This window comes from Lepisosteus oculatus, chromosome 4 (assembly GCF_040954835.1).
Source record: "Lepisosteus oculatus isolate fLepOcu1 chromosome 4, fLepOcu1.hap2, whole genome shotgun sequence".
Taxonomy (NCBI): domain Eukaryota; kingdom Metazoa; phylum Chordata; class Actinopteri; order Semionotiformes; family Lepisosteidae; genus Lepisosteus; species Lepisosteus oculatus.
The window spans coordinates 48,920,529-48,946,641 of record NC_090699.1 but is presented as its reverse complement, the minus strand read 5'-3'; the positions used below and the strand labels follow the sequence as shown (position 1 = coordinate 48,946,641).

Genomic DNA, 26,113 nt, shown 5'->3' with positions numbered 1-26,113 from the left:
ACAGTGCCCCTGGAGCAGTTAGGGTTAAAGGTCTTGCTCAGGTGCTCAGTGGAGTAGGATTCCCCTGCCGGCCCTGGGATACACCTTTCCAGCCATAGGCGCAGATCCTTAGCCACTGAGCCACCCCACTCCCCCTGGCATTGGATGCCTTGGTTGTAATATTAAATACTACGATGATTGCCGCATCTCAAGGATTTTTAGTTAAAACAACATACAGCTCCATCAATATCCATGTGTGGAGAGGCAGCACCGCCATTATCTTGCAACATTTTTTTCAATTTGCTTATTTTAGTACATTCATTGATACTAACGGACAAATCTGGACCTTTCTCCAAGAATCACAGGGCAATTAGAATGTATGCGAAGCAGTTGTACTGCAGCCGGAAAGGCACCACAAAGAAGAGATTAAATGAACAGTAAATTTAACACGTCACCCAGTGCATTACATCCATTTATGCCGAGTCAAGTGCGAGTACACAAGCCAGCACTTACATCTTGTCATGAGGCACCTTGCTGTATGGCATGTGCATGGGCCTGTTGTTCCCGCTGATGCTGGGCAGCTTTTCTTTGGCCGGTTTCAGGATTTTGGAGTTGGAGGAGGCGCCATTGCCACTGGACGAGCGGCCGCTGCTGCCGCTACCGCTACCACTGTTGCTGCTGCCCCCCCCACCGCCGCCGCTCTTGTTGTTTTTCGACGACGGTGTTGACAGCGGAAAGGCGGAGAGAGATGTCGAAGCTGGGGGGGGTTTGCTGGATGAGCCGTGTCGTCTTTCTGTGGACCGAAGCAAACCGGGATAAGACGAGAAGGCAAGAGACCAGCTGCTCTCGTGTGTGAGGTCCCCCCTCACAACAGGTGTCATCTTCCCTCTCTAGTCAGACCACAAAGAAACATGGACGACCCGAGAACACTTCCCTTTTAAGGCCATATGGATTTAGAAACTGTTCAAACTGTTACTGTATGAACCGAAATGCTTCCAATCCAAAGTTAGTTTTCAAAGCAGCACAGAACATCAATGAAAGTAACATGTTCACCATAGACGCTCTTGTATTTGACCACACTAAACGGATTACGTAAAATGGACAATTCATTAATTTACTGGGGGCATCTGTCACAGGAGAAAACACCACATTTTGTTGGTTGCTTGCATACTGAATGGCAATACGACAGTGGCATCAACACCAGGTTGTCATTAAATTTCCCCTGAAAGTGTTTTTTTCTTCATTAAAACAGCAACGCATATACAAGGTAACTGACTAATCATCTGCATTGGCTTGAAGGCAATGTGTCATTTTCAGTCCTAGAACATAAGAAAGGTTACAAATGAGAGGAGGCTATGTGGTCTATCTAGCAAGTTTAGTTGTTAAGTTTTAACTGATCCAAGGATCTCATCCAGCTGTTTCTTGAAAGAAGCCAGTGTATGCTGCAATTCGAACCATGGCTTCAGTGTTAATTTGTAGTGACTCTATGCCTCTACTGAAATCAGCTATCTTTATCTTGGCTACAGGTAAATCTGAACTCAGAAATTGTCCAAATGATTGGTCAATCATTTTGTTAAGAAAAGCATTCTGGTTTTGACAGCGAAGCAGCACAGCTGGATAACTTGTTTCATACTCCCACAACCCTATGGGTAAAAAGTGCCCTTTTCAATGCATGTCCATGATGTCCTGAATATCTTTATTCCTTTTACAGTTTTCTTGATCTACTACTGAGATAGCCCCCAGTGCAAAAGTAGACACAGATGAACAGCAGCCTATTGAAGCTAGCTGCAAACTATCCTCCTTATTCATTTACAGAAGACAGCCATTGTAAATTGTGAAATAAACTACATCACCACTGTAATACACAGAAGCACAATGCAGTTAAGAATTTACTCTAATCTCTTTCTTCATTCTAGAAAACAGGACTTGAGGATGCTATTCTACACAGTTTAAACTCTAATGGAAAAAAGATGTTTCCTACTGAAAGTGTTCCTAGAATTTTTGGTCTGGAGATAATTGGGTTTCTTTACCCATTTAAAACAGACAATGAATGCAATAAAAAATAGGGGCAGTTACATACAACCACAAACAAAATGTTGTCAAAAGACAGCTGAAAAACTGTATTGATTACTTAGTACATCTTTAAAGATGGGTACATTAAAAAAAGTCACTAGACTACACTATTCTTCCAGCATGACTTCGCTTTGGCTATTGCCAAATGTCTTTAAATAGTAACAGTGTAAGAATTTCACTGTAGCCTCTGTATACTATATAAAGGGTATTAGGCTAATGATGCCTGTGATTCTTTCAGGACAACTCATAATTTAAAAGACCCACATGACACAGTCAAGTAAAATCAAAATTGCTGCTACAGTTGGCAAATAAGAGTTAAAACTTAAGTATTTTCATATTGGTCAACAATAATTACAGCCTGTAAAGCACACAAAGATTTCAGCAATTTTTTTGTGCAACTTGCTGAATCAGATTTAAACATTAATGTGTTATTGCTGCATCCTCTCTTCATCCTGACAGCAAACAGCACCTGGAAGTGCTGCAAACCTGAAGAGTGTCATTTAAGGACTCAGAGGTTAGAATATAGGAAGACAAATATTTATATTCAATAAAAATAAAATGGAGGTGGCCTTGTATTAGTTCAGTTAGAAAAACTTTGTTAATCAGAACTCATTGGCTGACAAAGCTTAAATGTTTTAACTAAACCCAATCTGTGATTTGTCGTGTGAATTTACGACTGAACCCTCTGAAAGAGCAGCAGAAGAAGACAACATAATTCATAGAGACAGCAAAATCACTACCTTCTTAAACCTTATAGGTGAACTTGGTCTGTAAACAAATAGCGATGCAGGCTAGACAAGACTTTTAAATGTTATAGTTCCCAGGAGAAGCATTACACTCAAATATTTGCTGTTTATTGCTTTGGAGCTATTTTCCAAAAATCTAGCAAAGAATAATCTATATGTTTAATGTTTCTAACCATTTTATGCTATCAAGTCCACCAAAAGGTATACATAAAACCTTTTAGAAACTTATTATAGAACAAGAGTTCAATCAAAAAAATAATAATCACACGTTTGACACCCTCATTACAGACATTAACAAAAAAAGTAGTGATTTAATGTTTATTTCATGTATTCTCTTTTTCTTGATTTTTTGTGTGTGAATAAACTGAATTCCCATGAACTCTACATTAGGCTCTACAACTATTATTTAGGAATAATGCATAGAATGCTTTAGCTTTTTTAAGTGAGTGACATTTACACTAAGTGAATGGAAAGTCTTTTTGGATTCATTGCATTATAAAACAAGTAGAGTCAGCCTATTGTCAAACTACAAGAAAAATGTTTTTGTAAACAACCTGTAATGAAAATAATTACATTCTCTAATGTATTCGAATATTTTACACAACTGATAAAAACATTATTTTATGTCTAATACAATGCATGTAAAATATGGATAAAAGAAATCTGAAAAGTTTTGATTGGTCATAAACCCGCTTAAATCCAAATGTATCTGCTCTTCTTAGAGCATCTTTATTTTAAAAAGGCTATGCAAACAAGGAGTGCTGATGAGAAACGTGTCTCTAGATTACTGCTACCTTCTATTCATATCAACATAAGTCAGATTTTGTCAGAAGTCAGATATGCTAAAAAAAGGATTAAGGCCTAAATGCTATACATCTCCCTAACCAAAGTTACCAACAGCATAATTGCTGGATCTGCTCTCATTTTTTAAAATGTGTGGCGCTGACCTATAACTAAAGAGGAAATTCAACAGCTTGAAAGCGAGCCTTCCTCTATAAACAGCGTTTCCTGTGACACTGAAACCACAGTTACCACAAATAAAAGCAAGCTACTTAAAATACAATATGAAAGGAAAAAAAAGATACAAGTATCTTGTCAGAAATTAGTACAGGTAAACATTCACAATTATCTTTCAATCCCATGAGCTGCTTTTTATATTTTATATATCGTGGGCGTTTACCTCCTGCAACACTCAGCATTTTTTCATACAGTTTACAGCAAACCCAGCTCCCATCTGTCTTTGAACTTTGGCCAAAAACACTCAAATGACATTTCAGAATGGCTTATGTGGGCCGATCGCAGCAGTTAATCCCTCATTTTGAGATTATCCACACAGGCCAGCTAACAACAACTTCTTCCGCAATCAGCAACAGCATCCCAGGCATGGTGGCAAGCAAACTTCTTGCAAGGAAAATAAAAAAGAGGCAAGCAGCAAAGTCCAACTGTCATTCTGTGCTGCGGTAAGTTAATGTACAACTCTACTAACCTTCTGCAAACTCCATGCAGTTCTGGGCTCCCTGCCAGCCCTCGTCTCTGAAAAAAAGACTGCAGAAGAGAACTCGCCTTCTGCCTACGGCCCTGTGCAAAGGGAGGCCGCTCCACAAAGCCTTTTCGTTCCTTCTAGTTTCACATTATTTGCGGGCGCCTTTTTGCTTACTTTCTACTTGAGTCTAGTATCATTAGCGATCTCAGCTCACAGACTCCATCTTTGGCTTTATGTATGCTACTAAAAAGTGCACTTGAGTCACAAAGGTCCTGGCAGATAAATAGAAAAACAGAGGGAGGAGTCTAATTTTATCTAATATGGTCATACCAGAAGTTCCTCTTTATGCAAATGAATCCTTCTTTTTCAGAGAAAGCCTGGCACAGATTCAGCAGGCTGTACTCAAAACAATCTTCAACGTTTAAGCCCCAATCAACAATGGCCTAATCATTCCTGAGCATTGCAGAATTCAAAGAAAAAGTAAAACTTTGCTACTTAATGTGTACATATTTTTTGTGTTCTCTTTAACATGATAATGTTCAACTTTTCATTTTTACTGTATTACCTTATACAAAAAGTGATCAGGCTTTCAGGAGACATTTTAGAGCAAGTGGATCGGCATTAGCTGTAACTGTAAAGAGAACCTGCATGAAAATATTAGCCTCTAAAAGAAAATGTATATATTGTATATAAAACACTGTAAAAACATTTGGAATAGTTTAAATTGAATGTTAAGTGAATGCAATCTGAAATTTTTCAACAAGATAACTTCTAGTATACTACTGTCATGGTCAAAAGCTGTTTATAAAAATGTTGCCTGGTGTGTCACTGCATTGTTATTATTTTACACTGTTTAGTGAAATGTGAAATTAAAAAGTCAGTATTTTAAATATATACTTTTTGCCACATTAAAAAGGAGCACATCTGATTACCGTTCTTCAAGAACAGTACTTACTGAGAAGCCCTGCATCGGAGTGCACATTCACGGCATGCAGAAAAACTCACTTTTTGTGCATAGAGACTAGCAGACTTTGCATGCAGAGCACAATTTCATGAATATATTTGACAAATTCAGCACTTGATGGATACACTTCAAACAATGTAATCTCTATAAATCAGTTTGTTTTCTTGTTTGTTTTTCTCACATGCCAGTATCTTAAAGACAGGTATATCCTTGCTATATCCTTGTCCAAAAGAGTGTTCTTGCTGCTTGTGTCAACAACCTGTGTATACAGCGTACAGGGTGCTACTATCTTTCACTAACACCTTGTCGGGCATTTGTATTTAGCAGCTGAGAGTAACCAAAAGCTACACTGAAAGCTAGTGACATTTCCATTTTACAAGAATTCAAATGGAATTGGACATGTCTTCTTACTATTTTCTCTCAAATTATTTTTTATGTTTTGAAAAGGGTGTGCACAGCCCACTCAAACTCCAAAATTACCTTCAGTAATATGACTCCCAATTCAAACAGCAGGTTTCATTTCATGGAAGTTACTCATTGACTCTTTCCTTATTAACAAAATAAAAGCCTGCAATAAGCAGTCCTGGAACTTTTCCAAGTAAAACGTTTCTCGATATTTCAATGTTTGGTTCCTTCGAGTTTGATTTCCATGTTTAATATTTTAAAAATATCTTATTAAAGTACATTGCTGGATTCACACTCAAAAATTAAAACAGAGTTACATATGTCTTAACTGTGAATATTAGTAGCCCTAAATGGAACCAAGACTTGGGGCAGCACATTAGTCAGCAAGCTTGCTATCTGCATGGCGTATATATGCACTCCCTGGCTTCTGAGAAAATTGGTCCTGGTGCATTTGTGTCTGTGTGTGCCCCATGATGGACAGGCATCCTGTACAGGATGTATCCTACTTTGTGCCTTTTGTGTACCAGGACAGAATCTGTGTCCTTTACAACACTGTATTGGATAAAGCATTTAGATGGAACCACAACTTTTCATTATTGTAGTTCAAGTAGCTGCGTCAGCATGCATAGGCTCCAAAGGAACAAGTAAAGGTGTATTCCATGCTCAAAAGAAGAAAAGAAACACAATGTTTCAGCTGTGGAGCCGCCTTCTCTTTTCATCATGGAATAAACCTTTACTTGTTCCTTTTTATTATAGCCCTTTAAACTGCTGGGTGACAATTTCAGAAAACTCTTTTACTTTTAAACCCGTTACCTGTTCCTTTGCAGCCTACGCATGCTGATGCAGCTACCTACTTGAACTCTTTTACCTTTTAAATTTTATATAAATGATGTACCAAAACAACTAATTGCACATTTTAATATTAATCAGAAAAGGACTGGTTGTGGACAACAAATGGAAAGACCAATGTAAAAGACACTTAGGCAGCTGACCTACAAGTGTTCCCAGTACAGCCTGTAGACACTGTGGAATAAAGTCTATAAGCATCCCTCTGCAGCAGGGATGTGGCATCATTATTCCACAAGTTAGTCAATCAATTAATACCCGGTTGACAGAGTTGGAAAACACTGTCCTGAATATCCCATAAATAATCTGATGGTCAGGTCTGGTGAATAAAAAGATCATGTGTTATAGACTAATAAGGAGATGGGCTGCCATTTGCCTTCAGAACAGCTTTAAACCTTCTCTGAATACTGTTATAGAACGTCTTGAACTGTTTCTAGTGGGATAATGGACCATTCTTCACTGCTCTTTGCGTGATGAAAAGTGCGGAATCTACTACACACTACATTCCAAAACTTCCCATAAAGGTTCAATGATGTCTGACTGGAAATGAGGTTCGACTTCATCCTGGCATTCATGAAACTATCCTTAAATGTGTTGAACAATGTGTACAGGGGTGTTATCAGCTTGGAATGTGGAAACATCTAAAGGAAACTATGCACTATAAGGTGCACCGAATCATTTAAAATATCTTTGTATTCCCTGGCCATAATTTTACCATGTAGAGTAATAATCAGATCCATTGACTCCCACTGCCCATGGCTACCCGTACTATAACAGATCCACCACCAGGGTTCCTTGGCTTTCTCCAAACAAACTTAACCATGTAGAAAAAAAAGAATAAAAGTTGACTCAACAGAGCATATTACTTGCACTCAATCAGACGTCTAGATTTTGTCCTCATTACACCAGACAATGAATTGCTACATATTGGCCTTGGTCATAAGGTTAAAGGACATCCCTACCATAAATATCAGCTTTGTGAAGCTTACAATGTACGTTTTTGTTAAAACTTGTCACAGAGGTGTAGATTGAGTTCTAACATTTTAGAGCTTCTATATTCTTTGCCAATATATAAATTCTTTTTTTTTAAAATATTCACGGTTTTCCTTAAAATTTGCACTGATAACATGCGACTCCATGATTCAACTCTACTTTGCAACCAGCTGTACACCCTATAATTGTATGATGGGCACAATTTTTATTAAATTCTGTCCAAAATGAGCTAGCAATTCATGCGCATTGTACTCCAATTTAATAACTGTTGTTGCCCACCATATGTCATAAAAATATAGACAAGTAACTATTTTCAGTTCTTTGTCCAATGATTATTTTTTGTTTTACAATATTGTCATCTGCTGTATATCTTTAAAGTGCTCATTGGCTAACTGTAGCAAAAGAAACCATAGCAAACAAAGATTAATTACTTAGAACTAATGCCTCAGTTACATCACACTACTCAATATTTCACTATACATCTTTTTATAGCTGTTTTAAGAGCTTATAGTATTGCAATGCATATGATAATTACATTATGTAAGTAGCCCTGGACGAAGACATCACAAAACAAAATATATTTCTCTGTAGTGTGCTTCCATGGTCTTACCTAATCACCGTCTGCACACTGATGTCAAAGAATGGGTAGATTTTACAATGAACGCACATACTTTAAACCACAATAGGAAAAAAAAGAGCATCATTAAAATAATCTATGACTCACAAAAACTTTAATAGATCATATAAAGGAGTCCATTTCATACTCCCACTAACAAAAACCTGATAATATACTAAAAAGGGGAATAACTACATGAAAGGCTGTAAAAGACAACCCTTCACTTATTACAGACATGACATCTTTCTACTAATGACTTCTAAAAATAACTGCGTACATATCTAAATCTACTAATGAGTTCTAAAAATACTTGTGTACAAAGACAAACCAAAGCTTAGCCAATTGTAAATGAACGGTTTGGTGAATTATGCGCTTTGCATAGTCATGTGTGACTATCCATAAATACAGTCACAAGGACCTGTTACATTCAAATGATTATCAGTATGGTCATCGGTAAGCTGCAGTAAAACAGTCCTTCGATTTCAGAAGCAAAAGCAGCATATTTATGCAGATAACTGAAGAGTACTAATAGATTTAAGTTAACACTGTAACAGTTTGAGGATGTAGACAATCTGTACTGAAACATTTGTAAACATCTTAGTATTCACTATCATTACGTTTGGACTAATTCACTTAAAAGTACTTAGAGTTGACTTTCTTATAAAGGAGACTAGTAACTTGATTAGGTTTCAACACTTACCAATCAACAACACTGTACAGCCATTGACATAAGTATTGGTATCTAGATCTCTAGCAAATAAAATGTAACAGAGAGCTGTAGAAATAGCTATACAGATCCTGTTGCTTTTATTGATTTACTATAATTTTTTTACTACCCCTCACTCAATTGAATAATTGTCCAATAAACCTAGAAAAGATCGCTGTCAAGAACTCTTACATCTGGATATTGTAATAATAATAATGTAATGTAGGAGTTAAGACCCCTTCCGATGAGACATCCAACAGAGGTCCCGATTACCTGAGTATCAAAGATTCCAGGGTACTTCTTGTAAAAGTAGGGTTGTTAACCTAGATGTCCAGATTTCCCCTTTAGTTCAACTGGTGAAGCAACTTCTCTTTTTGACCTGACCTGTTGTGCAGTGGAGCTACCAGCACAGAATGGCTGCTGCACTTTGGTGCCGAAGAATGCAGACACACCCGCATATGCAAAAACTCTCTGGGAACCGTTGTGATAAGTATTATACAAATCTAAGGAACTATTAATAGTTATTAGCACTGCTGGAGATGGAGGCTGCCAATACTTGTGATCATACCTAACTATTACAGTAGAAATCATTATGAAATGTGTATACTATACAAGTATAGCTTTAAAAAGTATCGATTTGTAATTAATTTTGGATTACCTGTATTGTCTTTGACTTGTACAGCACCTTGAGACCAATATGTACTATGAAAGATGCTATATAAAATAGGGGTTATATTTCTGGGTAGATTATTTTCTGTAATTAAACTTAAAGAAAACAATAATAGTATATCACTTAATATTACTATAATTTTTCAAATGCTATATTGCAAAAAGAAACCATGTACAGTGCCTTCAGAAAGTATTCACCCCCTTGAATTTTTTTACATTTTGTTCCTGTTACACCTCCAAATTTTAACACATTGAAATGATTTTTTCTCCCTTCAATAACACACTTACATTTCTCATTTACAAAAGCATTCACCCCTCAATACTTTCTACATATCTGTATGAGCTTTGCACATTTAGATTGTGGAATTTTTGCCCATTCTTCAATGCAAATTTGCTTCAACTCTGCCAAATCAAATGGAGTGCGTCGGTGGACAGCAATTTTTAGGTCATACCACAGATTTTCAATTGGATTTAAGTCTGGGCTTTGGCTGGGCCATTCCAGAATACTAACCTTCTTTTTTTCAAGCCATTCCTCGATAGTTTTTACCATGTGCTTTGGGTCATTGTCCTGCTGGAAAATGAATCCTCGCCCAGGTTCTCCTCAAGGATTTGCCTGTATTTGGCTCCATCCATGTTGCCCTTGATGGCAACAAGCTTTCCAGTTCCTGGAACTGGAAAGTGTTGTAGCTGGCCTCTTGGTCACTTCTCTGACAATTGCCTTCTTGTCCGGTTGCTCAGTTTGGTAGGACGGCCTGATTTTAGTAGTGTCTGGGTTGTGCCATGTCTTTTCCATTTTGTTTCAATGGACTTCATGGTGCTCCTAGGAAGGTTCAAAGCTTTGCCAATCTTTTTATAGCCTTCTTCAGCTTTTTTCCTCCTAACAACTTCATCTCGAAGTTCCATGGGCAGCTTCTTGGTCTTCGTGACAGCAGGACTGATCTGATTGGCTGTTTTAGTTGTGAGACCTCACAAACTCAGTGATATTTATTGTGCAATCAAGCAATTGAACACAGGTGGATTTGAAATGAACATAGGTGTACCTTGTTAATGTATTTAGTGTGATATCTCTAAAGATAATTGAATACCACACCCAATTTAGGTTGTTAAAACAACAGGGGTGAATACTTATCAATTAAGTAATTTTCAGATTTGTATTTTAATATAATTCTGAAGACATCTAAATACTTTATTTCATTTTAACATTATAGAGAATTACTTCCACAGGAGTGGAAAAAAATCCCATTCAAATATGCTTTAATTTGACTTTGCAACACAGCAGAAAGAGAAATAATCAATAGGGTTGAATACTTTCTGAAGGCACTGCAGATTGTGTGGATAACATTTGTACATTCCTGAGGTCAAAAATAAAGAGCACATAAGTAACTCTTCTTTCTTACCAGAATGCAATTTGAACCTCAATTACATTGAAAATCCTTGTTTTCCATAATGCAGAAGAACAAGCTCATAATACTCAAGTGCTTACCCACTCAGAAGACGTTTGTAAACTGCTGGTAAAAACAATCCTTATGTTAAGTCAAAATGGGGTTACAAGAAAAAAATATTTCTTCACATAAAACACACAGTAAATATTTTCATTAAATATTTTAAAAAAAACATCAACATACCCTTCTCAAGTAAATCAATTACACAATAATATTTCTCAATTTTCATAACTGCAAAATGGTATCTTAGATAAGGTAACAAAGCATTATTTGTAGAAATGGCATGAAACAGGCCTGATTAAACTTATTTTTAAGTAAGATACTGATGGTATAATGTGAATTGCAATTTCCTGAATATGCAAGACACAGTATATTGTTCAAAACGTTGCCAATATTCTTTCTTACAATTTGCTCAGCTTAATGTTGAGCAACATTATATTCCCCGAACAATTTCCAGCACCTCTGTCTGTTCTAGAACATGCCAATAGATGTCACCACTGTACTAAATTCACTCATCCCCTCTTGCGGACATTTTTCATATAACAAGACATATATGAGGTTTTCAGCTACAACACTAAATTTTTGCATACTGTTTTCATATCAAACTTACATTGGATAACAGTAAATAAAGCTCCTTATATGGTAACTATTATAACCTATTAAACTGAGTTTAAACAAATTTAAGTGAATCACTTGAAAACTAATGTGTTTTGGTTGCACTGTGGCATAGTGGTTATTATTGCTGACTCACAGAGCTGGAGCCCTGGGTTTAGTCCCATGTCCGGGGTGCTACATGCATGGAGTTTGAATGTTCTCACCACGTTTTAAGATAAGATCAACTTTGTTTCCTAAGGAAAAATATTTATGGGCACGCAGTGCTTCTGTACCTTTGAATACAAATGTTTCTCAATACATCTGAACATGAGGTAACAATGTTTCGGCTGTGGAGCCTTCACACCCGAAGAGGGCTTCACGAGCTGAAATGTCGTGTTGTCTTTCTTCTCTTTTCAGCATGGAATAAACCCATTACTTGTTCCTTTGCATCCTACACATGCTAGTGCAGCTACCCACCTGAATGTGAGGTTTACAGTATATGGCTTTCCTCTGGGTGCTCCAGTTTCCTTCCAGTCTAAAAGCATACAGGTAGAATTGTTTTCTGGGAAAATTGGCCCTAGGTATGAGTGAGTGCGTGTCTATGCTAATGCCTGCCCTGCAATAGACTCACGTCTGATCCAGGCTATAACCTGCCTTGAGCCTGTTGCTGGCCAAGATAGACTCCCAACTCCCCTGTGACCCTGAATGGCAGAAAATGTATGGATAGATGTTTCAGCTTGCATTTCTTCAAGAAACCACTTTTAAAAACTAAGCTCTTTTCTACTCATTTAGCCTTGATATGTATGACATTATTCCCCAAGATAATCAGGAAAACAATTTTTAAATCAATTCAGATGTTTGCTTTGAAATTTCTAGCATAACTGAAGAAATATATTAATAAACGTAAACTGAATTGGATTTTGAATTTACACTTTTTGACATTTCCAATTTAGTCAAGTCCTTGAAGTTCCACATACACCTCTGAGGAAGAAGCAAAATCGCTCCATTCAGCACTAGAACAGCAGCTGGGGTTACGGAAAAGAACTGTGAACAGAAGCTTGAAGAATCCAGTACTCTTGACTGTATGAAGGTGCCTTTCTTGTCTGAGAATCCTATGGGAATCAGCCCCTTGTCATGTGGAAAGAGACGATCCAGGTAACACTGGTCTGTTGCTGAAGTTTATTCTACATTTCTATTCACAGTAGAGGGAATACAACTTAACTTCTCCAACAGAGGAAAAGAACCTTTAATTGTTAAAACTTTGATTTGTACCATATGTAATTTCCAAAAATCTCTCTAAAATATTTGTTTTTAATATTTAATTAATATGATTAAGAATACATGCATTTGAGAAAAGAGTCCCTGGTTATTGTTTTGGAGAGCTAACTATAGGTAATTTTAGGGATAGATAATTCAAACTACTAAATCTCTTTGGATAAAGGGATCAGACAAAATAAAAATTAAAATTAATTTTCACAGCTTCTACAAAGCACTTTTTAGGTACTCACACAATTCCTGGGTACACTTCCAGGTTGGGGCACAAGTGTGGATTTTGCATGGTCTCCCTGCTTGTGTCAGTTCCTATCAGGTACTACAGTTTCCTCCCACATCCCAAAGAATTAATTCTTTAATTCTTTCTTTAATTCGCTGAACCTTGGTCTTCAGAAAGTAGACTTAGTACTGAGGAGAAAAAGAGTAGACTAGACTCCAGTAAAGCTGGGTACTAAAATGCCCCCAATTTTACATATATAAGGAACATATATTTTGAGCTATTTAATTCTTGCAGAAAAAAAGACCTGAGTGGCGGCTCTAAACTGTTCAGTTCTCATAAGAACAAGTAATAGGTTTACTCCATGCTGAAAAGAGATGAAAGAAAACAACGTTTTGGTCGTGGAGCCTTCTTCAGGTGTGAGAAAGACAGGGTGTCTTTCGCACCTGACACACCTGAAGAAGGCTCCACGGCCGAAATGTTGTGTTTTCTTTTCTCTTTTCAGCATGGAGTAAACCTATTACTTGTTACTTTGCAGGCTACGCATGCTGACACAGCTGCCCACCTGAATTATTTCAAAGATGACAAATTAAGAGCAACATTAGAAGCCATTCTAATCCTGATCTGCATGATCCACGAAGTATTTAGTTTATAACTAATAAGAAAACAAAATATTAAAAGCTTGGTATAGCAGATATTTCCCTAGATTAACTATGAATTTCAGAGTGAACCAATTCTCATAGTACCACCTATGGGGCTCTTTCAGAAATTGGATAAAATCACTCCGTGATCCAAATGACCTTCTGTAATTTGTAACCATTGTGATGTTTAATGTTTTTTTTAAAGATGTGCTTTAAACATGACATTTCTAAAAATTAAGAAAGTTGAGAAATGTCAGGAGGCTATTTGGCCTTACCTACCTCATTTGGTTATTAGTGGCTAACTGATACTACGGAACAAGTAATAGGTTTATTCCATGCTGAAAAGAGAAGAGAGAAAACAAACTTTGGCCGTGAAGCCTTCTTCAGGTGGGACACAAGGCTCAACAGCTTATTCCAGACTCCTTCATGTAAAAGTGCCGGCACAGATCAACGACTTGCGTTTCATTTTAGTTAATGAAGACGAAACACGCACAGAAATAATCCACAATGACAATGACGTTGACTAAATTGCTTTGTAATTTTGTTTGAATGAAGCTAGACGAAACTAAAAGAACTTTTTGACTACAGCTCAAACTTAAATTAATTTTGTCACGAGGTTCACAATTTGCTTATTTACTTTATATCTGATAAATAGCAGGCTTGCTGTAATGCGTATAATCCCAGGGCTGTGGCCATATGTGGACTGCGTGGTGCCTCAGGGTTACTAATGTGCGAGAACTGCAAGTACTGGGGTGTGGCATTTTCTCTCTGTTTTTGTTTTCTAACTGTCCCTCTTTTCCAGGAAATCTTTTCCATGCCTCATGTCACGAATTCATATTGTGTTAATTGAGTGGCACCAAAATAAACAATAAAATGCACATGCTGTGCTAATTAGATTAAATAGTAAAACTAGAACACCTTGCTTAAAAAGAAAAGCTGCGGAGATGCAAGAAATGCTTGTGATACTTCATGCTTTCAGCTGCCAAGAAAAAGATCTGGAGACCGGCAGCACTTTTTATAGGCTGAGCAAACCAGGTAAAGCTATTGTAAAACATTACTGAAGATAATCAGAACGTGGCTACATTATAAGTTGAAGAACTGCAACAAATTTTAAGCGCCATATGAGTTTCAGAACTCAGATGCTTTCTTATTAAGACATCTGTTTTTACATGGTAGCTAGTCAAGACATTGACTACAAATTAACTACAAAACTAAGCAAGAACAAACATTTTTTGTCTTGGCTAGAGATTAATGTATAAGATGTTACTTCCTCAATGTGAGATCTGGTCAAACGCTATGCGCGTGTCGGAAAATGTTTTTTTAATTACATATGGTTTGTTTATGTCACTGGGTGTTTAGCTAACCAAGAAATATCATAGAGCAAACATCTTATAGCATATGCAGGCATTCCTCATTTCTTCAGAAGAATGAGTGTGGAGTGGAATTGCTGTGACGACTTTAAGCACAGGCCTGTCATTTTGTCCGCATGATACTAGCACTACATCTTAGCACTTAGACAACTCTTATACTATGGTAGCTTTTCAACTGAAAATAATGGCATCAAAAGGGTTTATTAATATTAACTCAGTAAGTTGAAGAATGTATATATTTCTTGTTCTGTCCAGTGGTAAGATTCTTATGTAACTTGTGCAGTATTTCCCCTATAGTTATTGCAGATTCAGTATTGGAAGAAACCTCTACTGAATAAATTCATATTTGCTTTGAAACTTTGAATTTTTTTTTATTATTAACAGTGCCAAAATAGAAAAATATGCAAAATTTCGGCTGTGGAGCCATCTTCAGGTGCGTTAAGTTGACTAGACTAAATTTAAATCGGGTGACTAGAAAGTGACTATGACAAATAGACACTTTAGTCAACTTGACTGAGATTATGACAAAATCAAAACTGATGACTAAATGGACGATATTTGTGTCCCCCACACCATTTAAAATAACATCAATATAAACACCTATACTGCAACAAAAGCTCTGAACATGTCACATGGGTTCAAGCACAACACGTCCCAAATTCACAGAACTGCACATCTAAGCTGTTCTTTTTCGCAGAAGTTCAAAAGACACGTCTTGGAAATTTAAATTCACAAGATTTTCCATCTCATTCACAGCAATAATGCAATTATTATGTGTTGGGCATTCTTCAAGCAGGAATGTCCTGGTCAGCCATTGTGAAGTGTTTCAGATGTCCCAAACATCATTAGTGACCATCTGGGATGTTCCAATCCATAATGTCAATAATGAGGTACATTTAGGATAGCCAAGAGTAACAACGTCAGAACAAGACAGGTGGATCAGGGTCCTTGTCACCTTGAGGGGGAAGCTGTTAACAGCCAGGACACTATTTGACAAGCAAAGAATCCATCTGTAAAGAGCAAGGCCTCACGAACATGTCATTCATGGATGACTTTAGGAAGTGGCTTTTCACCCTTTGAGTGACTTTTAGAGAACCAAAATGAACAACTTGAAAACTCAAGTGACTGAGTAATGTACAGTGTTCTAGGAATTATTATTTAGTTCTTTTATTGTACATTTTAATAATAATAATTGCTTACACTTATATAGTGCTTTTTCTGGACACTCCACTCAAAGCGCTTTACAGGTAATGGGGACTCCCCTCCACCACCACCAATGTGCAGCATCCACCTGGATGATGTGACGGCAGCCATAGTGCACCAGAACACTCACCACACATCAGCTATTAATGGGGAGGAGAGCAGAGTAATGAAGCCAATTCATAGATGGGGATTATTAGGAGGCCATGATTGAAAAGGGCCTATGGGAAATTTGGCCAGGATGCCGGGGTTACACCCCTACTCTTTTTTAGAAACGCCCTGGGAATTGTAATGACCATAGAGAGTCAGGACCTCGGTTTTACGTCTCATCCAAAAGTCGGCGCCTGTTTATAGTATAGTGTCCCCATCACTATACTGGGGGATTAGGACCCACATGGACCACATGGACCCCACTAACACCTCTTCCAGCAGCAACCTTAGTTTTTCCCCGGAGGTCTCCCATCCAGGTACTGACCAGGCTCACACCTGCTTAGCTTCAGTGGGTTGCCAGTCGTGAGTTGCAGGGTGATATGTCTGCTGGTATATTATACCTTAGCAATACACCACACTGCCATAGTTTCTTTTTGGTGGACAACAGATACATAAAACTTAATTATAAAGAGTGAATTCCTTGAAAAACACTGACTTACCATAGTGTGCTTGAAATGCCTGTGGCTTGACAACCTGACTGCAATGGTTACACATCACCAAGTAAAAATCATCTTGAGCAGGACACTGACCAAATATAGGCATATCTGAAAAAGATAAGACACATTTTCAGAAAAACAGGACAGTCTTTTTACAAACACAAATGACATACTGGAACTAAATATTTAAATACAAATTTCTGGAAGGCATTAAGTGAGTGGTGACTGGTGCACCTTGGTCAGGAAAAAATGAGTTTCACCATATGTCTTTGAGAAAGTGGATTACTTTTATATTGGCTGAAATGTTTATAGAATTGTATCATTATATGAATAACCATTTAAAAGTACCTGCTTGCCATTAACAAGCCAGACTGTAACTGGTCTACATGCACCGTGACACCAGCTGGTGCAGAGTGGCTCAGCTGGTTTCAGAATGGTGTGGGCAGCGTGAGGCTTGGGACTCGGTTGCCTCCCACCATTACAATAAGCTGTTGCCATACACCGTTCAGTTCCTCAGGACACTGACTAATGTGATTAGAATATAAAATAACATTTTATGTGCATGAGGTATATTCTTTTCTACAAGATTACTTTCTTCAGAGAGGCATGCCCCTCACCAACAGCAGCACATCTGATAGGCCACAAGGGACAGCTCTCTAGCAGTGGACTAGTTACCAAGCCTGAGCCTATCACAGAGCTCAACCTGTGCTAGAGAGTTATGTAGGTGAGCACCTTTACTCTCATGCGTCACGTGAGAGGTCTCTTACTCCTTCCTGTTGAAGACCTTTTGGCTTCAACCTCAGTGATATTTTTCTGAATGAAGTACAGTATATCTGGGATGTTCAACATTGCATTATTTTGTCATAATTAAAAGGCTTAAATACATGAAAATTAATTTACATAGATTTCCAGGGGTGTGCAGGGAAGGAAAAAAAAAAGCAAAACACATGTATTATTTTACATGTGTATTATTTTAAAGACACCCGAAGAAGGCTCCATAGCCAAAATGTTGCATTTTCTTTCTTCTGTTTTCAGCACGGAATAAACCTATTACCTGTTCCTTTGCAGCCTACGCATGCTGACGCAGCTACCTACCTGAATTATTTCAAAGACAACAAATTAAGAGCAACATTAAAAGCCACTTTTGCACTCTTGCACTGGACTAACAATGGGGTGGCTCTCCATATGGATAAAGTGGTTTAGAAAATGGATGAGATGGGTGGATGGGGTTAAGGTCTCCAGTTATTTAGGTAACTACAAAGAATTCACATTGGTTAAAATTAATATGACTTAATATAGAGCTGCAAGGCATTTATTATTGTACTTATAAATGTTACTTTTAATCTCATCCAGAATATATGTTACAATAAAATGTTATGCAAATATAACAATCTAAAATGAACATTACACATTATCACATTTGAATATTACAATTTTCCTGATCTTATGGAAACATTTGTTAAAACCACACTCCACCAACATTGAGTTCTACAGTTGTAACATATCAGGATTGCATCACCTTCAGTACACAAAAAAAAGCCTGAAGCACAACTTATCAGCCTATAAAACAATTTACACACTGAAAGCTCTTAAATATTTACAAGACACATGAATTGTAACTACTGCAACATCATTATAAAGTTCATTGAAGCTTTGCATTTCAAAAACATTCTCTCCTTATTAAATGAATTACTCGGCTTAAGAGTTAAGTTCTGCTACTGGTAAACTGCTGAAAATTGCAAATGGTAATTAAATCCCAATAATGTCAAAAATTAAACTGCACCTTTCTGGGTATCCCAGGCTGTTTAACGAAAACTGTACATAAACTTAATTGTACTTTAGCAATACAGGTTAATTACAGTTCAAAGTCAGGAAGTCAGTCAGTGCTATAGTCAATTAACTGGCCCACTGCCCAGTCTCATAAGTGGTACATAAAATTGGTATAAAAAATACTATATCGTTTCTAGATTTAGAGTTAAAACATGCATTTAACAGCTTCCCAGTGTGGAATATGAATTTACGTAGAGGAAACTAACAAGATTAAAACCATTCCTGAAATAACCAGAGCAAGCAAATCAAATTAAAATCCAAGGTGGGAAAATCAGAAGATGATTAAAATGTTCCCTAAGGTATCTGTGATCACATTGGGCCTGCTACAAATGTTGCTATATGTTGAGTGCACCAACCCTGACCAACAACCCCCTGGTATTTATTATCGTTAACTCTTGGATACCTGGTGCCAAATGTCCGCTTCTGAACTATTGTTCTTCATGTGTCCAGCAATGTACTTAAATCTACATGAGCATGCCGTTCAAGTCTGATATCAAAACACTGCTACATGTTGGAACAGGTTTATGGGTGTTTGTAGATACATGTAGAATATGATATTACACACTGTACTACTGGCCAATGCAAAGGTGAGTTTATTTAGTTTCTAATTCGAACCCCACTGAAAGTGACTTTCTGTCTCACCCACAGTCTTTACTGAGCCTCTGTGTGCTGTCTCACTGGGATAAGACGACAATTTAAAGTCCCACTGAGAGTGAGCAGCAGTTGTTCATTCACAGGTGTCTAAATTTCTTTGGATAAAAGTGTCTGCTATGACTACTTATTTAAATGTTATACTACACTACTGATGAACATGGATGCACTGGCACTGTATTTCTTCATCAGCTGCACAGAAGACACTTTTCCACATAGAATAAGGTATTCTAAAAAACATCATCACAGGCAAAGCTATTAAGTTCCCCAATTAAGAAGTGATCAAGTAAGACTTCTCTACAGAATAAATATGACCTTGTTTTAAAGCCAGTTATTGTGAAAGCTGGTTACCTGGTTATTTAACTACTTATTTAAACCTGGAAAATAGTACTCTGAATAATTCTTAAAATCAAACAAATATGCCTGGTCAGTACCTGGATGAGAGACCTCATGGGAAAAACTAAAGTTGCTATTGGAAGAGGTGTGAGTGGGGCCAGCAGGGGATGCTCACCCTGCAGTCTGTTTGGGTCCTAATGCCCCAGTATAGTGACAGGGACACTATACTGTAAACAGGTGCCGTCCTTCTGATGAGACGTAAAACCAAGGTCCTGACTCTCTGTGGTCATTAAAAATCCCAGGGTGTTTCTTGAAAAGAGTAGGGGTGTAACCCCTACCTGGCCAAGTTTCCCATTGGCCTTTACCAATCATGGCCTCCTAATAACCCCCATCTATGAATTGGCTTCATTACGCTGCTCTCGTCCACACTGATAGCTGATGTGTGGTGAGCGTTCTGGCGCACTATGGCTGCCATCGCATCATCCAGGTGAATGCAGCACATTGGTGGTGGTGGAGGGGATCCCCATTACCTGTAAAGTGCTTTGAGTGGAGTGCCCAGAAAAGCACTATATAAGTGTAAGCAATTATTATTTTCATTCAGTGGCTGGAATATGTGGGCCTGGCATTTAATTACATAAGAGACTGGATAAATCTAGTATACATTTGAGCTATTTTTTTATTATTTCTGAGTAATTAGTATGTCACCTAGTAGCTCATAGTACATACAGGCTACTTAGCAGTGTCACTGTCAATGTAATTCAATTCCTTTCCTCTGACAGGTCTTAAGTAGTTAAATTTTGTATTCCAAGGTACATCATCCATAGGTCTAGTAAATAACTACTGGACACCATTTGCTCCTTAATTTTGGAGAGCAACTGTATAAACATTCTTGTTTCAGAGTTCATAATTTTAGTTAATTTTAAAATGATTTATCTTATTTCATGTGAAGACATTTACATTTGACAGTACACCTTTATCCTCTCTGCAGAGCCCACCATACTGTAACTACAATGCTTTATAGCATTTTCTTGCTTTAGTTGCTTTCAACAGGTAATTGTCATTTACATGTAAAATAGGTTATTAACATTTAATGTTGAATTATATACACTTAATGTTCAACCAAGTATAGCCTATACACTATGATTCACTTAAGTAACACTTCAAATCAATATTAAAACATACATTTTATCCAAGAACCGATTGTGTACCTATAATGGTATATAGAGAAAAAGTATTCACTATTGTTTTAAACAATAAACAAGGGTATGCAAAACATAATGAAGGCAGAATAGTTTGTCAGAAAAACTCTACCACACATCTTAAAAAGGACAAAGCAAAACCACTAAAAATGTTAAATATATGCATCTGTTGAAGTCCAAGATTTTCAGAACAGAAGAATAACTACATTTATGACAAGACTAAAGAAAACCATTTTTAAAACTTTATACCTGTGAAGAAAAAAGAACTTAACCCAGGCTATAAAATAAGTCCAGTTTTTGTAAATGCCTGTAGCCTTGGTGAATATGGTGTTACTTATGAAAAATAAAGAGTAATGTCATGTTTGAAAAATTGGAAATCTCAGAATATGTAAATATAATCAAAATACATGATAAAATTTGTGTAATCCTGGAACAGAAATTGCAGACCTGAACATGGTTTATTACATGAAAGTCTTAAGGCATAATATATATATGATTGCATGTATTAATGTGAATACTCACATTACTCATGAGTAATCATGAGGACCCAAGTAAAAATTAGTCCAGCCCTACTTGAAAGTTGGCAAAACAAAATGTGCATTTGAATGAACAGTTTCTGTCCTATTTTGGAGGTCCAAAATGTACCTTCAGTAACTCTGATCCCTGTTACTGTTGTAAAATAAAAATACACAAAAATAAAATCTGTCATTTTCCAGAAAAGCCTCTCGAGCCAGGATACAATCATTTCATGACCTACAATGTGCTGGCTGTTTTACAATAATGAATGAGTCTCAGCTTGCTTTGTGCAAGGCAGTATTCTCAAGGGTATTGGCTCTAGAGTTCAGCAATAAAACAAGTACAAAAAAGAGGTGCACTAAAAGTCAGTTTTGTAACAAGAAGAATTAAAATGAAACATACATGGGACTCAAAACATCAACCAAACTCAAGTGCAGTAAAAATACATAAGTTGCAGTGCTGTGGTTAGGGCTCTGGTAACGGAAAGGTTGTGAGCGTGAATCTAAAGTTGAACCTTAAACAATGTTTTTTTCCTTGAGTAAAGAAGGTACAAATGTAGGTCAATCTTGAGAAAGGCCAATTAATTAAAAACTTGATGAACTTCAGCTTTTGAGAACCTTATATCATAGCAGGCTGGGACTCTGGGCTTGTAAGTAAATATTATCTGTTTCAAACCTGGGTGGTAGCTTAACAAAGTTACTTTAGCTTTGACTGATTTCAACATAAATTGGTACAAACATAGACTGATGTGGACTATGGGGACTAGGATTGACTTAGTCAGATTCTAACGCTCAACTTCAAGCGCTCCAAACGCAGGCCAAAAAAACATCATATGTCCTGGTGGTCCTGGTCCTTTCAAAGACACTTTAATATGTTCAAACTGTGGGGTCTCCCACATTAGCTCTGCTGGAACCCAGATCTTTTGAGATCAGAATCCAGTATTCAGTTTATATTACTGAAAACACCATAAAGAAAACTTTCAAAGGGGTCCCATTGTCAAGTTTTAGCATTCTGTACTGTTAGTAACATAATGAAGTCTGGATATCTGCAAAAAGATTTCCCAGAACAAAAGTGGAAGAATTAATTATTAATTATTAATTAATTATTATTAACTGTTTATTCCACACTGTAAATAAGAGTCAGATCTAAGGGATTTTTCCATCCAACCACTCAATTCCACTAAGTGAAAAACAATAAATGCAGCATGTTAAGAATACATATAGGCAAATGTCTCACACATGCTTCTAATGCTTTTTATCCTTTCTACCTTGGTACGTTAGCATTTGAACAACTTAACACAGCTGACAAACAGTTTGAAAGTTTTAACTATGATATAGTTTCAAAGTACAACTTACCTTAAAATGTTAAAAATGGACAGCACACTAGTAACACCTCACATAGAATACCATGTATAATTTTGGTCAGCACATTACAAAAAAGATATTGCTGCTCTGGAATCAGTCCAAAGAGGAGCAACCGGATACATTGAAAGGCTTAAAGGAATGTCCTTCTCTGACAGGCTAAAACAGGGGTCGGCAACCTTTCAGAAGAGGCGTGCCAAGAGTTAACTCACCCACTCTGCATTTACAAATCTTCATGCCACTGGAATACTTTTAAAATTAATAACAGTTCTTCATTTTTGATTAACTAAAAGTTAAAATAGGAAGAGATAAAAAAAGAAATTAAGCTACAGATCTTATGGCTTAGTTTGATCCTTGCCCTTGCCATCCTTTGCTGTGTTCACCCTTTGATAAGCCTGAATTACAGACTGATGGACCTAGATGAGCAGCATTTCACAATCCTCAGTACACATCCACTGAACTACGGTCAAATCCATGTGGCTGGTCAGTTGTCTGGTTTCATCCGAGAAGAAAATATTGGGCCAAAACTTTAGTTACCCTTAAATGTGACGGAAAATTCTGATGCCAATAAATTTTTCAATTTACATTTCAATCTCAGAAACACTGATGTTTGATGTTACGATAGTTATAATTCCTTATATGGCACTTTTCTGGTCACTCCACTCAAAGAGCTTTACAGGTAATGGTGGTTCCCTCCACCACCACCAATGTACAGCAACCACCCGGAAAATGCAACAGCAGCCATAGTACACCAGTACTCACCACTCATCAGCTATCGGTTAGGAGGAGAACAGAGTAATGAAGCCAATTCATAGATGGGGAGTATTAGGAGGCCATGACTGGTAAAGGCCAATGGGAATTTGGCCAGGACGCCGGTTAACACCCCTCTTTTTCTTTTCCCGGAGGCCTCCCACCCAGGTACTGACCAGATTCACACCTGCTTAAGTTTCAATGGGTTGCCAGTTGTGAATTGTGGGGTGATGTAGCTGCTTGCTTTAAGATGCTGAAAATAGCATAAGGCCAAGGTGTCAATGATTCCAAAAAAGTTTCAAAGCTTCATCTGAACCTTGCAGACAGAGAAAGAGTTTGTTTATATGCACAGTTATGTCAGGTAAAAACAGTAGTTACACAGCCCATTGTTGTATCACCCATGAGTTTTAGGCAGAATAACTCCTCTTGAATTCCATCTGAGTCACAGTGTCTCACAAGCACTCTTACTATGGTACATAATTTAGACTCTCATAAAGTGTAACACTAAATAACTTTAATGTTGTTAACGTTTTGGGCTATTTTGCTTATGAGCCTGTCCAATGATCTAGCAAATGTAGTTAAGTTGTTTACTCTCGAGATGCTGGTCTATTTATTTAGGAAAGGATTGAACAAAACATCCAAACAAATGAGAAAAGTCTCTCTTATACATTCCCCATCATGGAATTGGTTTTCCATGCTTTGCTTGTGCAGTTGAATAGGTGAATTTGTAGACACAAAGGTCAGTAAAGACACTGCTCTGCTTTCTGTACCACATTGTGGCCCATTTGACTGAGTCAGCCTTGAAGTGTTGCTCCTGCTTTGTCTGGAAATGTTGTGTAACACTCTTCTAATAAAGGACAAACAGCATGTTTGTCATGCTCATGTTGAAAAAATCTGTTTTCGTCTTCCCAACTTTGCTTTCTTAGGAACCATTATTTGGTACAACATGCTTGTCTTTCTAAATAAGTACAAAAAACATGACTAGCAGTTCACATTGGGAGCTTTCCAACAAATCAAGATGGCACTGCTAAAAGTAAAACTGTAAATAAACCAACTGAATGGTTTTCTTAGACAGACCAATTAAATAATTTCACTTATGGTACACCTTGCTGCACATTGCTGATCCCTGGCCTAAAAGAACTGGACCTGCCATGAGATTATATACCTTGAAAGGTAAAATGAAGGTTATTAATTCTGAACAGATAAGACTACAAGAGCACCTAATTCAAGTTAGAAGCTAAGCACTTGATGTGTACAGGAATCAGAGACCTCCGGGGAAATCTAGGTTACCGCTTCTAGTGGTGCTGGAATGTGGCACTCTTCCCTCTCAATAAAATTTAAAAAGGAGGATGAGACATTAAATAGATCCTGAATGGGACAGACCCAATCGTTATCCAGGTCATTTATAAGGATCTGCACACAAAAATTCACAACAACCAATTTTATTGTAATGAATTTAAGTCTAAGAGTGGGCCACACAGTTGCTGCCTCACAACACTGGGGCCCTGGGTACACTTCCTGGGGTGCTACCTAAATGGAGCTTGTAGGTTCTCCTCATGTTCACAATTGTTTTCATCAAAGTGCTCCAGTTTCTTCCCATTGTCCAAAGTGAGACTGGTAAGTTTATAGGCTTCTGTAAATTGGCACTGGTTTGAGTGTGTGTGCTTGTGTCTCTATGTGCCCTGTTGTCATCTCAACCAGGGTGTTCCCTGCCTTCTGTCCAATGCTTCAGAATTCTTCAGGGTCCGGGTCACCATGACCCTGAATTGGATAAGCGGTTGAAAGTGATGTGATTATGTGACAGGAAGCTCCAGTGTTCGCCTTTTCAGGTCCCAACAACAAGGAAATAGCAATCAAAAACCCCCAACTACCACCAGCACTCTACATGCCCTTTTATGAGAATTACTATATTAATCTAATTAATTACCTAATTATCACCCACTGTGTCACTATTTACAATAGTTAAATGCCATACAGTGTTCTGTAGTGGTACGTCAGCGGCAATTTCACCCTTTTATTAACATAGCCTTCCGCCCTGACTACTTGATTATTCAACCAAGCACTTTTCGAAAAGAGTAAGGGTGTTAAGCTCACTGTTCTGGCTAAATCCTGCTCTGGTCATCGATAATGCACTTTGGATTGACGAAGAAAGTCCTATCCTATTTGTAAACTGCTCTTGGATCCTTTGAAATTAAAAGTGTTGTATAAATGCATTAAGGGGTAAACGTTCAAAATCCTGAAATGCATTGACAAATTCAGAACAATGGAAGACTTTAGCATCAGGTGAATCTGCTGCTTTGGTCCTTGGAGGTGAAGAAGTTTTTTGTTCTTGTAACTTATGTTATATATAGGAAGAAATTACAAATTATTAAAACTGTTCACAAAGAAAACAAACAGAAAGATGTGGAAACTAAGGGGAAGCACAATCAAAATAAAAATAAAAAAACAGGAGGAAAACTACTAACAATATGCTTCCAGGAATCAGTTAGATAAGATCCTTGGATCAGTTATCTGCTAATAACCAGTTAATGATGGGTCAAATGGCCTCCCCCCATTTTAAACTTATTTACTGTCATTTTCTAGTGATCTGAAATGCAAAGGCTAAGA

The 26,113-nt window shown here is 37.4% G+C and overlaps 1 protein-coding gene across 4 annotated transcripts in view; it reads right to left on the bottom strand.

Moving 5' to 3' along the window:
• LOC102686944 (ataxin-7) overlaps positions 1-26,113 on the bottom strand; it is a 58,432-nt gene that overhangs the window by 13,226 nt on the left and 19,093 nt on the right. For 3 of the 4 annotated variants that reach the window (XM_015347235.2, XM_015347233.2, XM_015347232.2), the window contains 2 exons: positions 16,867-16,971; positions 493-772 (listed from right to left, as the gene is read on the bottom strand). In XM_015347235.2, coding sequence (XP_015202721.2) covers positions 493-772; positions 16,867-16,971 — 385 coding nt within the window. Of the gene's footprint in view, positions 1-492; positions 773-4,284; positions 4,685-16,866; positions 16,972-26,113 lie in introns of those variants that run through there. The other variant, XM_015347238.2, reaches the window with a different exon arrangement.